General features: G+C 33.3%; 1 protein-coding gene across 1 annotated transcript; it reads right to left on the reverse strand.

Annotated features, from left to right (window-relative positions):
* Positions 1 to 1,520: 1,520 nt before the first annotated feature.
* Positions 1,521 to 18,261, reverse strand: LOC124535137 (peroxidase-like). Its single transcript, XM_047111220.1, has 13 exons — positions 17,958 to 18,261; positions 14,524 to 14,633; positions 14,146 to 14,446; positions 13,639 to 13,876; positions 13,363 to 13,525; positions 12,557 to 12,753; positions 8,483 to 8,678; positions 7,482 to 7,679; positions 5,683 to 5,966; positions 3,635 to 3,790; positions 3,418 to 3,538; positions 2,494 to 2,674; positions 1,521 to 1,750 (listed from the first exon to the last, which is right to left on the reverse strand). The coding sequence occupies exons 1-13, from the start codon at positions 18,074 to 18,076 to the stop codon at positions 1,615 to 1,617; spliced, it is 2,400 nt and encodes a 799-aa protein (XP_046967176.1). The 5' UTR covers positions 18,077 to 18,261; the 3' UTR covers positions 1,521 to 1,614.
* Positions 18,262 to 19,308: the final 1,047 nt, after the last annotated feature.

The following is a 19,308-nucleotide window of genomic DNA, read 5'->3' on the forward strand; positions in this document are numbered from 1 at the left end:
AGAATCTAATTGACTTAAGTAAGATTTGATACGAAAATTTCAACATATTTTTTTTAAATACATTTAATTGTTATTTCTACTCCAGAATATTGCTTTTGTAAAAATACCTAAATCAAAAATAATCGCTAAAAGATGTTAGGCAGTCTTTGGTAAAATGGCACACATATTCGAAATATAGTATCTTGTGCAACGGACAAAGATTATTCGAATGATTTGTGCCCAAAATTTAAAGTACATCATAACTGACGAATACAATTAAATGTACGCTCCATCAAATCTCGTAACACGATAAATGATTTTTAAATACTTTAACGATGTGGGTCCCATACAAAAACATTTTAACATGATTCTATCATAAATCAAATAATGATCTTTCTGTAATGGAAAAAAGAACGATAATCGTGTAAATATAAAAGTCAATTATAAGAAATTAGATAATTTCAATTTCTATCCACAGATCACAACGTGCGATTCTAAAAATTATTATAAGCTATATCGAGCTGTGAAAAGCGAATTCACTAACTATACTCGAGAAGGTGCGAAATGCGAGAGGTTCAAGTAGCCTAAGACGGTTAATATTACACTAAAGTCGTTGGACCTTTTAACATATGGGTCACAATGACTGAAAACCGTCATCAAAGTGGACGATTCCACGTTATCACAGCCACTGTACAACATGGCGTCCGTATTGTACGGACTTGATTTTATAATCGACCCATCTATTTACTAAAATGGCTCAAAGGGTCATTTTCATTTAAACCTGGATTCATTAAGTATTGCATATTTTTTCGTATGGCAACATCAGAATACTTTTTCTATCGGCCAATCAAAAGGAACCTTTAATAGAATACATAATTTTATAATAATCATCATTGGTATCTTTGCACGGTTGACGAAGATGGGTTTTAAAATCAGCTTAAGGTGGTTCGCTTAGGAACTAAATAAATTCTATTCAACCACAATACTGAATCACTCGATGTTTAAATTAAAGTCTGCGGTAAAAAAAAAAACAATTGAACCAAAATAAAATAATTAAAGGAGGTTTTTTTATGTAGTTCGACCTCTTTAGTTCTTTCTATTGGGTTAGTTCAAATGTGTATTTTCTTTAATAAAACTAGTTATAACGGATGTGAATCGCGTATGCAGACGGGTAGACAGTCTACCCGTCACCACGAACGCTGTAAAGTGCTCGAAACGTCGGGATGTCAAAACTAATTAACATACGCGATTCAAATCCGTTATAAATAGTTTTATTTAAATGTGTAATAATCGCGAAAATTTAAGACAACATAATGTGTATTTAATTGGCCAAACCAAAAAATCATCTCAATTTTCGTAACTATGAAAATTGTGCATTTTTTCAATAATTACCAACACAAATCTCCTACAATTAAGCATGAGATTATTTTAAATGAGGATATCACATTAGGGTTGTGACACACTTTGCGACTTCTGACTCTCTGATCATCGCTGATCAACCAACCAACTGCTGATCTATTGGATTTTTAAATTATTTTATAAATTTTTTTCATAACAAAATCCATTCAATCCACCGCAGACCAAGAAAAAGCTACACAAATATATTAATCTTAATTCTATATAAGGACTGTCAGTCTATTTTGTGGAATTACTGCCAACTTTGTTTTTGATCCATTTATTGGTGCGCGTTAAGATGTCCGGTTGCTGGGAAGGATCTTGCCAAGCTTCAAGATTTATCTTCCTGATTGCGTCGCAAGAGACGATAGGATTGCTGCAATAATACAAAGTTTATATTTTCAACTGTCATTTACATATTGTTAATTGCCGAGATGACTCCGCGGTGAAAATGTGATTTTAAATCAAAGATTGCTGATTCAAGTGATGAATATAAATTTACTTAATTTGTGTTTGTAATCCATCTCGTGATTTGCATTGATGAAAAATATCGAAATAAACTTGTATGGTCGAAATAAATTCTATCACTCTTATCATTTATATACCCTAGCCCATTCAAAATCAAAATCAAGGTTGGATAATTTAACCTGTAGGCTAAGTAGCTGTCATTTAAAGGCTCGCGCAAACTATATTGCGGCGGGCCTCATCGCATCGCATTGCAAAATTGCGCCAAAGCATATAGCAGGCGCATCGGGCCGCACCGCAACCCAATATCTTATAATCAGTCAGGTTTTGGCAATCTAAGAAGATGGATAGTTCTGACGAACAGCACTCATTCAGCCGTTTACTAGTTGCGTCTGCTAACGCACACTAAGACGGGCTGCATTGCAACGCATAACATCGCCGCAAAAATACGCCTGGCTAGTGATGCGCCAATGCGTTGCGATGCGGCCCGTTGCGGCCAGCTCGAGGTGTGCGATAGCCCATACAAAATGTATGAAACTGATTCAGGAGAATTTTTGTTATGCGTTGCGGCCCGCCTCGGTGTGCGCCTATCTTTAAGTTAAACAATATTTTGGATTGTATTATTTGATAATGGGTTAGTAAGTCGGTACTCACTCGTCGGAGGGCGGTCGGAACACGTCGCGCTGCAGCGCTGCGAGCGCGGTGTTGTCGCACAGCACGGCGCCCAGCGACGCGCGCCGCAGCTCCGCCAGCTGGCGCTTGCTGAAGCTGCCCGCCTCGTCCGCGTGCGAGTAGAAGTAGCGGTCGCCGGCGCGCGTGCGCCGCAGCTGCTCCCCTACGACACACCACGCGCTCGTTACACACACACACTCACACATAACATGCGACAACACCTCGTTACACACACACACTCACACATATCATGCGACAACACGCTCGTTACGCACACACAACAACGACAGCCTGTAAATTCCCACTGCTGGGCTAAAGGCCTCCTCTCCCTTTGAGGAGAAGGTTTGGAACATATTCCACCACGCTGTTCCAATGCGGGTTGGTGGAATACACATGTGGCAGAATTTCTATGAAATTTGTCACATGCAGGTTTCCTCACGATGTTTTCCTTCACCGCTGAGCACGAGATGAATTATAAAGACAAATCAAGCACATGAATCAGCGGTGCTTGCCTGGGTTTGAACCCGTAATCATCGGTTAAGATGCACGCGTTCTAACCACTGGGCCATCTCGACTCTTACACACACACACTCACATATCATACGACAACAAATCACACAACTAACACTATAACTATTTTAAATTTGTTTTGTTCGTATCTAGAATATTCTTTCGCATCCACATACCAAACAGAGAAAATTCTTTACATAAAATCAAAAAATAAGTCTTGGTAAATTATTGCAATGTAATGCGACAAGTTTGCTTTTAATTGACAATAAATATAATAAAAATAATAACGTCGACACATATTTACCAAAGCGACATTTTTGGTATGTGTGTATGTTAAGTACAGATTAAAAATGTTGTTAATGACACGCATATAATTTTCAATCAATTGAAACTTACTTATCAAGCATGTTGTAGTTGGTCCGAGAAGAGATCCTTCTAGAGGAATCTCAGCCATGATTCCCACTACGAGATCTATGTCACTCGGGTTTTCATACAAGCGAGCTAAGGAATCCACCGTCTGAAACAAACATTATATCATTATAAAATAAAAATGAAACTGAAGTTATAATAACATTCATAAAATATAACGATTGTTATGATATTAGTATCATACCTGAGCAGGCATGACATCTTTGAGGTCGTCAAAAGTTGTGGGTAGCGGTAATCCGCACAACGCGCGGTAGTGTGCGTAAGCGGGCAGGCCGTGGTCCCTACCGCGCTGGATGTCTACCGCCATTACATCTAAACCGCCCAGCCAGCTGTGACGTAACTAAAACAATACAAAACGTTGATATATAAAGAGTAGACAAGCAAATTGGCCTAAAGGTAAGTGGCCAAATTGACATTGACAATAATTTTAACCATTCTAACGTCAAAAATCTTTATTTATTATAAGAGTTGCTTATTGACAGTCGAATATCTACCATAAGGAAATAAGCACCTCGGACCTGATAAGAGCCGGCGAAACCTTAGTATTTTTATTTTTTTGATAACTTTTTCAGTCTCCGGACCTTAAGATGTATTTAAAAATGATCGCAAAGTGATAATCTTATTCTCTATGTGAGCAATAATCTTCTTAGTCTATACTTTTATAACATTTTCAGCACGGAAACGCTCTATAACGATTATTTTGAATATTACAATTGAATATTTTTTGATCCTCTTATAAAAATACATTACTTGTGCCTAGTATTTTTATTTAGTACGTCATAATTTCTTTATTAATGTTTTAGTCAATCATGGGATCTAAAATGTTTTATTAGTTGCCTTTACTGTATAACTTACTTGGTTTACTTATTAAAACCGGAAACAGCTTGCTTACTAATAAGAAGATACACATCAAACGATTTTAAACAATTGGAAGGAAATTAATCACACACACACAGATTTATATAGACAAGTTTATACGTCGACATAATAATACGACGCCAAGATTAGTGTAAGATCGTCATTTAAATACCAAGTTAAATTATTTTAATTTGAACAAACAAACAAATTATATTATGGGAAAGATAGTAGACAATTAGTCACTCAAGGACCAGTTTCAAGTAATCTCTTTAATTTATTCTAGAACGAAATTCTGAGATTCAAATTAGGACGCTGTCGTATTAATATCTTGATTGACGTTTCGTTTAGATTATAAAGATTATCGATTTAAATATCAATTTTAAATGAACTTTAATTTGAATTATTTAAGATTGAAAGTTGAATGCAGTTATAATTTATCGAAAACTCGTCTCAATAAGGTCACACGTTAAAATACTTTCGAAAGACGACAACATTTACTATACAGAAGTCGTAGTGACAAACGCATACTTTCTTTACTTTCGGATATTTAATAAACATTTCAAATAAGAGAAACGAAATAAACTCGTAAATTAATTAATTAATATACGATGAATGCACATAAGTGTATAATGTTTTGGAGGTTACTACTAATTGCTTCTTGAATCACAAAAATAAAATAACCTAGAACCTATCTTTGTTATATTAATATTTTTATATTCATACAAAGCTAAATAATGTTGTAATCGAATTAAAACGAAATTTTATGAAGCACAAACAATTTAAAATATTTAAAAGATAAAGTCATTTTTCATATATTTTACATTGAAGTGTGTTCTTTACTGCTTATATTTTATCATGTAATATTAGAACGGACTGACGGTCTGATAGTAAATAAGACATGTTAACTATACACCAATTATGGCGGCTCTGATTTTTAATTCTTTCTTTTTCCGCGTCTTTATTTTTAGGCGCGACCTTTTGAGTCTTTTTTTTGGTCCTGTTATTGTATAACTTTGGTACATTCTTATGCTCAAGTAATTATATAATTATCTAAACTAAAATCTTATTTCCTTTGTCTATAATTACAATGACGCACTCATCAATGAGGAAGAGCAATATAAATTATTTATGTTTAGTAGCATAGCGGGGTGAGTTGTACTTTTTTTTATATTTTATTTATTAAGTATTTCCCCCACTGGAAGTAAAGGGATACCATAACATATATAGAAATCGCTAGCGTCCAACACCCCCCCCCCCCCTCTTTAAATAACCAGCTCTACTCACTACAACTTAAACAAGAACACAGCGCACAATCATATGCTATACCAAAAAACATCTTAAGAAGTATTACAAGATATTAGTAAAGCAACTTACATCGTCATCATAGTTCAGGTCCAATCCTTGACTCTTCTGGTTGACCATTCCTCTGAGTAGATTCTCCAGACCCTTCTTCTGAGCAAGCAATTGCGGGTTGAAGTAGTTGTGTACGAGACGGTGTGACGTCATATTGTTGTTCTCGTCCATCGACTCGATGTCCTGATCGAGCAAGCTGTTCACGAAGTGGAACGCGGCAGTCGCGAACGAGTTAGTGATAGTCGGATCAACGTCCGAATTGTAACCGGAATCGTAACTATCGTAAAGTTCATCGAAAACTTTGCCTGAAACAATAAAGAAATTCACCATATATTTGCAACCTCATCAGTACTAATCGATGGTATTACTATCTCTCTCTCTCTCTTCCTCTCTCTCTCTTATAAAATTGACGTAACAATCTGTCAAATCAAAACGAAAATCAACTGAAGAAAGAACAAAATTGATCTAACTAAACCAATTGAATTGTAATTGTATACATGTGTGTGTTTTATATTTATTAACAACATACAAATACAATGTTATTTTAATAACTTCGTCGTATTTTGTAAAACGACGTATATTTTCGTATCATCTGTTCACAGGTCATTTCTAAATTAAGAAACGAATTGTCAATCTATCGTAATCGAATATTAAATTCAAAATGAAATCGTTGCTGTTTAGTCGCTTTCCTAATCTTTAATTAAATCACGAATCGAATCCACGAATGACAAAAAGGTTGACTTTGGCTTTGTCTTTTTTATTTTAGATACGTATATCCTTTAAATGTTATTATCAATTTTATTACATTTTTTTTTCGCATAAAATCACATACTAATTATTACTATCGTCTGTATTTGCCTCTCATCTGTATCTCGTCGCAAAACACGCTGTAATACCGTATTTAATATGAAAATTTAATTCTATAATCCAACAAACAACAACAGTTTCTTATTTAAAAATATATCTTGTCATTATATGTTGACGTAAATTCATTCTTATAACTCATATCTCTTATTATGTATGTTAACAAACAACATTGCATATTTATCATCAACAATAGTCAATGTTTACAAATTAGTTTGTTAGTGTGCAGCGAAGTATATCTGTGTGCATTATATTTGAAACTTAAGACTATACTGCTAGCTTATGTGCACTAATATTAACATAGCAAAGTATATAAACGAGGATATACACGTAGATAATATTTTGTAATGTAAGTACTTAAGAATCCAATCACGCTGTATTTCAGTATTATCACGTGCTGAGCGAGTGAACGGCGTCATGAGTGAACGGCTAGTTAACGATATAGTCATCTTAATTTACACGTATTATCCTTAAATTATCCTCAATATTATGCGTAATTTCCCAACGATTTAATATATAAGGAATGTATTTTCATTCATATGAGCTGAGATGGCCCAGTGGTTAGAACGCGTGCATCCTAACCGATGATTGCGGGTTCAAACCCAGGCAAGCACCACTATATATATGTGCTTAATTTGTGTTTATAATTCATCTCGTGCTCGGCGGTGAAGGAAAACATCGTGAGGAAACCTGCATGTGTCTAATTTCGTCGAAATTCTGCCACATGTGTATTCTAACAACCTGCATTGGAACAGCGTGGTGGAATATATTCCAAGCCCTCTCCTTAATGGAAGAGAAGGCCTTATCCCAGCAGCGGGAAATTTACAAGCTGTTACTATACTTTTACTTTACTTACTTTTTCATTCAACTCTATTTAGGTCTACTTAGTTAACATTTGAGTGAAAAACAAAAGTATTGATGTTATTCAAAGATATGTTTTAAGTTTAATAACTCACCAGTCAAAGCAGGCAGCCAATGCTTGAACGTAATATGCTGCAATTCAGCCACAACAATCCTTCTGGCCTCGTGGTACAATTTGTCAGAATTCCATCCAGGGTTCAAATTAGCCAATGCTTTGGCGATACGGTTATGTTCCCTGACCCATAATGAGTGAAGGCTGGTCAATCCCGGGTGCATGTTTGCACGAACATCCCCTACAAAGAAATAATAAAATCTTAAGATATATTTCGTGTAATGACCTCTTTATGTCCTAATAAAACATCTACCACAATTTATTACGTCGCACATTGTAAACCTATAGCTATGTTTAATTTATATAGCTTATTAAGTATTTGATGATTCAACGTGAAATATGACTAACGATAAGTTAAAACGAATGCAAACAACAGTGGCGTCATTAGATCAAAAGTATACGTTGTGTCGATGCTGACCCTTAAGATTTTGTCGCACACGCCTCGCATAAGCGTGTAATTTATAATAAATTATTATTTGAATGTTACTCTTGTAATTAATTTAATTAATAGCACGAGACTTTAATCCATAGAGATGTAGACTTAAGAAAAGAAAATATAATAGCATGTGCCTTAGTAATGAGTATAACTAGAAGGTATATGAAGTTGTAGTTAAAAATGTTATCAATAATAGAGCTCAAATAGAAAATATTTTATAAGTAGTGGTTAGATTAGTTTTTTCGTACATCTTAAACGATGATTGTGGGTTTAAACCCAGGTAAGCACCACCGAATACGTACATACTTTATAAATATACTTAATTCACATCGTGCTCTCGGCTATGAAGGAAAACTTTTGGGGATATTGTGGGAAACCAGCATTTGTCTAATTTCAATGAAACTTTTGCTTAAATATGTGTCCATGAACCTACATTGAAGGAGTTTGGTGGAATAAGCTTCGCACGATATCCTCAAACAGGAAGGTAGCCTTAAGCAAACTATGAGTCTTTAAGAGTCTGTTACTTAAGGTAAGTTTTCAAATCTCACCAGTATTAAAGCAGGCATCAGAATCAGAATTGACGAGGCATTTTTCTGTTGGGTTTGTTGTTAAAGGCAGTAACTCCTCATTGTCAACTGTGCTCGTCTTCAAAAGACCGCCTGTCTTCTCGCGCAGCGCTGCGGCGTCACGACTGTTCGTTCCGTAGATATGGGAGCCATCCATGAAATGAGTTGCTTGGTTCATCTATGGACAAATTTAAAAATGATATATTAAAATATACAAAAAAAAACATTTTAGAACTACACCTATACCACGAAGCAGCAATACATAGTGTTGTTGTTCACAGAGACAACTTATGAGTTTCCGAGGTTCGTGAAGGCACCAATAGACTATAGGGATGTGATTTTATCTTTTATAATAGATATAATCGCGTGCTGAAGATTAAAGTTAACCAATTATAAAAGTTTGTGCTATCAAAAAGTGCATCTGCTTGAGAAAATAGAGCGAATAAAGCGAATGGTGTTTAAGGGAACGCTATAAATATTTGTCAATTAAGCCTACAATTTAAACATGCGTTGATTGTCTATTAACACCAATTTATAATTCCATTCGGTTTAGAAATATCAAGGGTATGTAATAGTTATACATGTTTTGACAATTCCTTGATTTGACTCCCTATAGTAAACTTATCTTCCAGCTATATGAAAATAATTCAGTACAAAAAATTTCAGAAATACTAAAAGTGTAAAATAAGAAGCTAATGCAACCCGAAAGTAGATGTTACGCATTCCTAAATATAACCACGCATTCTGGGTTACGTGGTGTATAGTTAGCTCTCTACAGATTCAGAGCTGTTGCTATAATCGAGTTAAATCGAGAAAATATCGATATATGAGTTCGATCTGAGCCTTCATGCAAGGTTGATAAACAAGGTCGAAATATAATCGTGAAATGTGTTCAACTACAATTATTGTAAGAATATTAAATAACTCGATAACAATTGATCGTAAATGTTCTTACCGATAATTTCTAATAAAAACGTTTATTATTAAACGAAATGTTCTTATTAAATATGCTCCGTGAGTAATAAATAATTATTAAGAAAATATTTTCAACAATATTGTGGAATGTTATTAAAATAATTTAAAATTTGAAACAAAGAAAATATTTTTGTATCGCATTACAATTTTAAGGTCACGCTCACCAAACAGTTTCAACAAAATAGTTATTCGTTTATTCATCACAAAAATAAAATATGAGCAATTCATTTGACGACCTCCGTAGTCAAGAAGTGTGTACACCGGTTTTCATGGGTACGCCACTCTGAGGTCCCGGATTCGATCCCCGGCCGAGTCAATATAGAAAATTCATTAGTTTTCTATGTTGTCTTGGGTGTTTGTTACTTCTGATTTTCCATAACACAAGTGCTTTAGCTAGTCTTATTGGGATCAGAGTAATGTATGTCCAATATTTATTATTATTTATTCATAATCGTTTCATTTTCATATCTCAAACTATAAGAAAATATGAGTTGCTTAAGCAACTTATAGCTCATATATCGACATCAAATGCAAGCTCATAAACAAGTATATTAAACAGTAATAATTAGATCGATAGTATAATATTTAAGATGAACTAATAGATTAACTTATCAATAATTTCAAAGGACACCAATTAATTAAACTACTTATAATGAGTTACGTAAAACGTAGTTACACGATTGATTTTACGTAACGTATTAGTAAATATAAAGCCGGTTACTTAGCAGTTGAATTTAATATGCAACCTTGAAACGTTTAATTGTTATTGTTTGTACTGCGCTTTAGTGTGTCCGTATTTAGAATGAAAAAGACGTAATTTATTCAACATAACATATTTTTCTAGTGATACTTAAGTCGTTTAGATCGAATCTTGCAAGAGAATTATAAGCCAATTAAACCCAATCAATTGATCAGAAAAATAATGCTTAATCAGACGTACACTGTGCAGTGTCAGACAATATTAGTCACGAGTTACTTATGCCCTTTGTATACCAACTAGCGACCCGCCCCAGCTATGCACGAGTGAAATGCTGATAGTTAATATATACAGAATTTGTTTATTTACGACATCACATAAGAAACTTCTGAAATTATTAGTATTTATTTTCTATATTGTCCATGTATAATATAGAAAAAATCTCTCGAATCACTCTATCGATCGATAGCACACCTTGGGAATGAAACGATCGCCTCCGGGCTATTTCATCTCATATTAAATTGTTAATATTATATATGACAAACAAAAAAAACCCGCTGAGATTCTTTCGCCAGTCCTCAAGTCAGGGTAAATACCCTGCACTACCACTACCACCGCTTCGGAAAAGAAAATTCTTTTCCGAACCGGTGATAGTGTTTCAATTGACCATCAATAAGAAAGTGTAATTCTTCTATATTGAATAAAGTTTTTTGAGTTTGTGTATCTATTAAAAAAACCGCATCAAAATCAGTTGCGTAATTTTAAAGATCTAAGTATATATAGAGACAAACAGCGGTAAGCGACTTTGTTTTATGCTATGTTATGAAGGTGGATAGTTATATAAAATACGTAATTGAAAGGCAAACGAACGAGTTGTTTGAAGTTATATTTAGAATGACTGGTTTGCGCATAGAACCTATTCTATTTTTTGTTATCCTTTTGCATCGTAAGGTGAGTTTATTTTTAGTTTAGTTACCTTTAACCGCATTCTTGTATAACCTTAGTTGCCTTAGTGACTAAGATTATACAATACAATATGTAATTCGATATCATTAAGAATCATGAAATAAAAACATAGCATCATTAAAGACAAATTCAGTAGAATATCCAATGAGTGGATGGTACACACCCAGGGGGGGATGCACAAAGCACAACCACCAAAATATATATATAAATAATCATCGGCGTTTTAATTAAATAAACTTATAAAAATTTGTTCTCATTTTTTTTTTGCTGTCGTTACTCGTATTTTACTCACGCACACTAATACATCTTGTAAGCACGAGACCCACTCATATTAATACTACAATAAGTTAACTATTAAGGCGTCTTCATGAGTGAATACACAGATTATGTATTAATCACACTAGTATCTTATCGTTAGTTTAAAGTACATTGAAGACAATTATGTAAATCCATAACATAAATATATTAATATCATGAATATATTTTCCCTACAGTACATGTAATTATAATGAAATAGATACGTTTTCAAGTCAATCGATACACAGAAATGAATTGAAATGTTAAATTATACCGATCTATCTTTATTGTTTTATTGATGTCAATAGAACTCGTTAAACTAACGTATCTTTCAATAAAATTCGTAAAACACAAATCAATAAATGGAATCAATGGAAAATTTTTAGGTCTTCAATAAATATTGAGGTCAATGTACTTTTTATGCACTTTTATACAATGTTGCCACAATTAAAAACATTTTTTTTATAGTAATGAAATATTAAATTGAATACATTTTAATAATGTTATTCAGCAAAAAAGGGCTGGATTGCTGTATAAGATATCTTGTATTGCCTCGTGTCAGCAATTTACTATAGAAATAGAAATTAAAACAAAATGTTCATTGCCACAGTTAATATTTATGTATTCTAGAATATTTTATGCAAAATATACACGCGCCTTAATTAATTATATTCCTTTAATTATATCAATATAATTACGTATTATTGACTTTTAAAATATCAAAGCTTCTTATATCTTATCATTTCTAACAATAACTATGTAAGTAAATACTCATGTCGGTAGTCAACACGTGATATGAAAATAACACAAGCATGCATATTTAATTTCGTACTTAACGTATATTGCGTTTAATAAAACAATTAAAATGTTGTTTTTTTGTATTATTATACTATTGAAATATTATAATGAATGTTTATTAATAAACATTTGTTATTTAAAAAAACCAATACAACACGCGAGTTAGTGGCGACACACACAATATCTCTATATTTATTCTATAACATTCACGGATTGGTATGTTTGACCCAGTTATCTCCGAAACGCCCAATGAAATGATTTGAATAGTTCTTTAGATATATTTCGTCGACGATCAAGAGAAAAATAAGTAATAACGAACTCACCTGTTCCGCAGCTCCAAAAGTACAGTCGCCACGGAAAGTGGTAACGGACCGCGTGTAGTCCAAACAAGTCACGTATTTTTTGCCGTATATTGGGTCATCGCTAGACACTGAGATTGGCATGCAGCTGGGATGCAAGTAGCGAGGCGCCAAGTTGTAACCATCGTTATCGCAACAGCGGATAGGCTGGTTCGTGTGAACTGTTAAAGACACACACTTTTGTAAAAAAAATTGCTAAAATTGATTCTATTATGAAATGTCTCAGAATAAGGATTCATTTTATAGGCATATAATTGAATACTCTAAACGATATGTATGAGTATGCATTACATTGTTTTTTTATATAAATTTGTAGTACCATTTGAGCTGAGATGGCCCAGTGGTTAGAACGCGTGCATCTTAACCGATGATTGCGGGTTCAAACCCAGGCGAGCACCGCTGATTCATGTGCTTAATTTGTCTTTATAATTCATCTCGTGCTCAGCGGTGAAGGAAAACATCGTGAGGAAACCTGCATGTGACAAATTTCATAGAAATTCTGCCACATGTGTATTCCACCAACCCGCATTAGAACAGCGTGGTGGAATATGTTCCAAACCTTCTCCTCAAAGGGAGAGGAGGCCTTTAGCCCAGCAGTGGGAATTTACAGGCTGTTACTTTACTTTTTACTTTTACCATTTGAAACGCTTTAAAAAAATATCGAATGCAATATCGATGCTAAATTATAATTTCATTAATTTCCATTGTTTAACAATCAAAATATTATTCAAATACTTTATAGACATATGTGATAACCTTAAATGACTCACTTGTTTTGCGGACAGGAGTATGAACCAAGTCGTGGAAGATAAATTGACTCCATAAAGGCAAGATAATTGTCTTCTTGCTGTCGGGAACATCCATGTTATCTCCTAACACTACGCTTACTAGCCGAGCTGAAGGTAAATCTTTATGGCTAATGGCGCGACGAGGCTACGATAAAAAAAACTCGTTAATTTAAATTGCTTTGAAATTGAAACAACCTCATATCTTTATCTTATATACTAAGATTACAAACATTGTACATGTTAACCTAAGTGACTTACTTCTTCAATGCCATCGGCGTATCTTGGATGCAGGAGACGCTTGTAACCAGTCAGGGCCTGGCCCCACGAAGATCTTACGGGATTATTACAAGAGCCATCAAACATGCGATACTTTGACGACATTTTATTCTTCGGGCACGTGAACCGTTCCAATTGTGCGCACTCAGGTCCATATTCACTTTCACGTAAGTTTAACGTACTTATGAAACTCGCACACTCGTCGGGTTCCAAGCCGTATCTAAAGTAAAACATCAAAATATAAATCAATATAGACATTCCATGTTTGTCCCATACTTGGTAACAAAACAACCAACATTTTTCTACAAAATTATTCTACTATTATTTTCAGAAATACATAAAGAAATCACTATATCTTTCTCACGTTATTATAAAGCATTTTTGTTTAACTTTAATCACTTTCCAAGTTGACTGTACTTTTAGAACCAACAAAGATAAATTTGAAATAATAAAATACTTAGTTTTGCTACAAATAACTTATTTTCTTACCTTGTACATTTAGTCCAAACCAAATTTTGCGATGCTTTTGAAATAATCATAGATGATTTCTCATACTTCATTGCATCATTTGATGGTAAACCGTGTATTGAAAGTCCTTGCGCTGCAGATCCTGATTGCGGCTTAATCCCTGCCCAATTTAAGTTTTGCTCCAAACGTTCAAGCATCGAAACAGATAGCTTGCTTGTAGTTATTGACTTATTTGTATGTTCAGTAGTCACAGGAGGTAGTTTCTTAAGCATTTGGGCGCTTGGAAACGGGAAGTCATACATAGGTGGTGGATGAATTATATCTGTAAAAATAATATAAGTCAAATATGTATCAAAACATAGCAGAATTAGACAAGATCAAATATCTTGTTAAACATACCTGTGGTCACAATTAAGTTCAGTGGGTAGGGAGCAACGTGACTTCCAAACGAAACCCCCGCCCACAAAACTACACCAAGCAGCACCATCTTCATCATTTCCTCCAATATACTGAAAAGACGTGTAATATTTACTATAACGAATGGTATCTTAACATTAGAATATATTCTCAAATAACATTCGTATGTCAAGTATAAAGCACGAACAATAACTGATCAATAATTACAGCAACGAGGAGTTTATATGAAGATCTACATTATTAGAGGTTATCTATCGAGACCCTTGATACTGTGACCTCAAGATTGGCCGCAAACATGTGTCGTCACGATTAAGCAGAATCTTGGACGTATGGGACGAGCCCCCGGATGTAATTAGTAAATAATTACAAGAAGACACAACAAATCTAGTTGCAATTCTGTGTAGAATAGTTTTATCTCTATTTAATGTACACAAATAAACTGTAAACAGAGTTGTTGTCCATTGATTAAACTTCAAAAAGTGCGTGTTCATTATTTATGTTACTCGTGTAACTATCTGAACATTTAAATTGAACGAACCATTATTTTGGTATAACACTTTCGTACGAGATAGTACAATAGACTTTGGAGTGTTAAATATTATACAATAATACAATTATAATGATCGGTCTCATTCTAACAAAGTTAATTGTGTGTCACTGACACAACTTTAAGTTGTTTAGTTTAACCATTGCATTTTTAAATTTAATATTTAAATATTATGTTGTTAAATCGACATATACGTGATATTAAACTAACTAACTTAAAAAAGTAAGTACCAAAATATATTTTGGTTTATTATTTTATTGAATAAAGTTTTGCAGCTAATTATGTAATGAATAAAAAATTGGGTTTCACTTAAATGTAAAAATAAAAAATAAATTTGCTGTTTACGTATATTAATATTTTGATTGTAATTCTTTGCTCGAAGGCATTGATACTTAAACTTATAAAACGACTTTCACAAACTTTGGGTGCTAATTATATCGTGATCTATCTTGAGAACTGCAGAACTGCTAACTGAGAACTGAATCCCCTGAATACGTCAATGCATGTGCATGTGTATGCTGTTCATATATATATATATATTTGTGCACAAAAGTCAAATCTATCAGCGTTTATCAAATTGTCATTATCCTCCTCCATTATTCAAAAGTTACATCAAAGTTAGTATTCATTTCCATACTTCTGTTTATAAATAAAAGTAAAATGTTTAAACGTTTTTAAATGTCGAATGTTTTGCGAAGGGGTCAAATTATAAATAGCAACGCAAAAGTGTCGTATAATATTAGTGTTTACAAAGCTGAGTGACGCAACGCATAAATACTATACTAAGTATAACAATGGAGATGGATATTTCATTAATTTAAGAATGGAATGAAAGGATAACAGTAATGTTAAGTAAAGTAAAGGTAAAGTAAGTTAATAAAAATGATTATAGTATGAGCTATACAGGAAAGATGAGGTTTTATATACCCTGTGATGTTTTATGTCAATTTATTCCGAATAATTCCGAATTATGAGACATAATATTAGTATTTAGTATTGTAATAAATTAAAAGATGGATTGTTTTACTTTATAAGTGCTTTATTCTTGTGTGCTTATAAGATCATCGCCACCAGGCTGTTTTAATGACGATAACATTAAAAAAAAATCATATCTGACCGCACTGAATTTCAAATGTCAGTACAGTATTTTCGAATCGGTGGTTGATTTTTGTCAATCAATAATAATTTTATTGCGTCTGTATTTAATAAGGATAATGATCTTATTTTGTATACAGATACACGTGATGAGTTACTGACATATCAAAACGAATCCCAAAGGAATATTTTGGGTCCAAAAATTTAGAAAGTTAGGAAGAAGGAAGCGCAACGTTTTCTTGGTTTATCAAATCATCAGATGGATACTAAACCCAGGCAATTTAGTAAACAGCAGTATAGTAACAGCCTGTAAATTTCCCACTGCTGTGCTGAAGTTTCCTCTCTCATTAAGGAGAAGGTTAGGAGCGTAATCCAACACGTTGATCCAGTACGGGTTGATGTGTTAAAATGTAGCAGAATTTCGTTGAAATTAGACGCCTGCAGGTGAAGGAAAACTTTCACCGACAAGATCGAGATGAATTATAAACACAAATTAAGCACATGAAATTTCAATTGTGCCTGGGTTTGAAACGGCAATCATCGGTAAAAATGTTTTTATGCGTTCGAATTCGTACAATTTTGGTATGTTTCTAAACATACCATATTTTATGGAATCAGTTATTATATACGTGTTTATTATCATTTGAACAACAATAATTAATTTGAATGTTGACGATATGTTATGAATCATAATAAATTGTTTTATTATTAACTACAAGTAGATCGACGAGTTTTCCCAGTTTCCCATTCTAACAATACGTCATGATACTTTTGGATGTTATGACATTTCGTCACGTTACTTGGAATTATCTGTAACCTTATCAGCACCGCAAAAGAGTAAATATGTATCAACAAAATACATATTTAGTAGACAAATATTTTTAATTTATGTAAGGAAAGTTTGTAAATCGTAGTGGAGTTTGGGGCTGTTTTAAATTACATAAATAGACTCAGTGAAGCATATCTGCTCCTAGGGACAACTAATTAAAATAAAACAATTTTAAAACTTATTTATTAGACTAGGTTATATGTTCATATAGAAATGAAGTCATCTACAATTGTTATTCTTATATCAGTGTACGTTTTTGTACACATAATTAAAGTTTGTTATAAATGAATTATGAAAGTGAGGCGCTTAAATTTATAAGTCGACGCAAACCAGTTTTTTTATCCCTTGAACATTTTGTATTAAATGCAAAATTCATTCTTGGAATTTGTCATTCTGGCTGGACAGTATGATCAATTCGTAATACTATTTGATAATTACAAAAAAAAAACTTTCTAGATGCTGCACATCTAAAAGTAAAGAAGAAAGTAATCGATGGGGCAGTACAAGTACTCTAAGCCTTTCTTAGACAAAAGGTTTGAAAATAGTTGCAGATATAAATGTAGCTGAACATCTTTCAATACAGTTCTCTCACAATTTACTTCAGCCGCGATCACATTAACATGATTATTACGAATTCGGCCTAGTTGCTAATACCTAAATTCGCAAACTGTTAGATACAAGTATTAAATAAGCCACCTTAGCCTCTCATTTCAATTAAACCTAAATCATTATAGAAAGACAGGAAGGCAACTCGTTCCATGTTTATATATTTGAATCGAATGTTTACTTTTTCAAATCAGATTTCACTATTCGAATACGACACTTCTGCCTTGGCAGACGTGATGTTTTGTAAACAAAATAATTGTATACAAAATATCGTAACAAATCACAGAGTCGATATACTTATGATAAGAATAAGAAAGCGAGAATTGTAGTCTCACTTACGTGGAATGTTCCCCACAACCGTCGCATTCCGACTTCCTTCTAGAACATTTCTCTGGTGACCTATCCTTAACATCAGCGTTCAACATCGACTTTCCTTCAATGATCCGTTTAAACAACATAATAGCAAAAGCAGTATTTGCTGTTTTCGGCAATTGTCACGTTTGTGGCGAATGTTTGATTTGTTTAGCACGATTGACGATGACACTTGCTCGAAGGAACGCTGTTCCATTAGATTGGCAAAAGAGCCAATTTCACTTCTACTGCTGAACAGGCACTGGATTATATTATGGTTCGTTCAGTTAGCGCGCACTGCGCAGTCGAACGCTTCTCCCCACCTCACCCCGCACTTCTCAAATGTAACTCTAGCCACAGACTATGTAACAAAGCAGTCTATAAAAAATAAAAAGAATAACCACTATAGTAAAAAAAAATAAAAACACATAGATTGTATTTTATTTAAAAATAGAAGCTATTTATATATTAAATACTAACTATTGAAACTTCTTTTTAACAATAAACCAATATCCATTTAATAATTCAAGGTATAATTTATAATAAAAATACTGTTAAATTTATTCTGTGGTTAATCTTACTATAGGAGTCTTTTTAAATGTGCATTTTAATAACAATTATTAAAAAATAAAGATCATACTTTTTATGTACATTAATATACACGTAATAACCATATATACATCTACCATAAATCTTTATTGTCACTATATGATACCGTTCATAAAACACATAATTTTTGACAAGTAATTAGCTAAAATTTTTAAGTTTAAATTTTCTGCTCTGAGCTACTTTACTTTTATTGTTCTGCAATATATGAAAAGAAATAATTAAAGATCCAAGTGAGATAAATATTTTTTTTTACTTCAACAATATTGGTATGTAAAATTTTGTTGCACAGTAATAAAGACTCAGAAGCACGTGGTCGGTGCATGCAAACAGCGTGGCCGGCACCCCTCTCCCCGCCCGTTCTACAAGCCTGCGCTATCACGCGCACGATGCATGCAAAAGCCGGTTTGAATTGACGACATTCGTCATTAACAATCCTCGTTTGCAATGTTACGAATGAATATTTATGTAAACTTCTCTTACAGTTATATACAGAAAGACGGTTTCGTTCATAGATTGTTACTTGAGACATTTTTAATTATGAGTTTATTTTAATTTAAAACTAATAGTATTGAGTAAGGTCATTGCAGAAAGACATAATAATAACATATGTAAATAACTTTTATCATTTTTCCAAACTAATATAACTTGCAAAGACTTCGTATATTAATATTCATTCTAACTTGAAAAATGATGAATACTTTTATAAATTTTTATTCCCGATTTTAATTCC

This window comes from Vanessa cardui, chromosome 14, assembly GCF_905220365.1.
Source record: "Vanessa cardui chromosome 14, ilVanCard2.1, whole genome shotgun sequence".
NCBI lineage: Eukaryota > Metazoa > Arthropoda > Insecta > Lepidoptera > Nymphalidae > Vanessa > Vanessa cardui.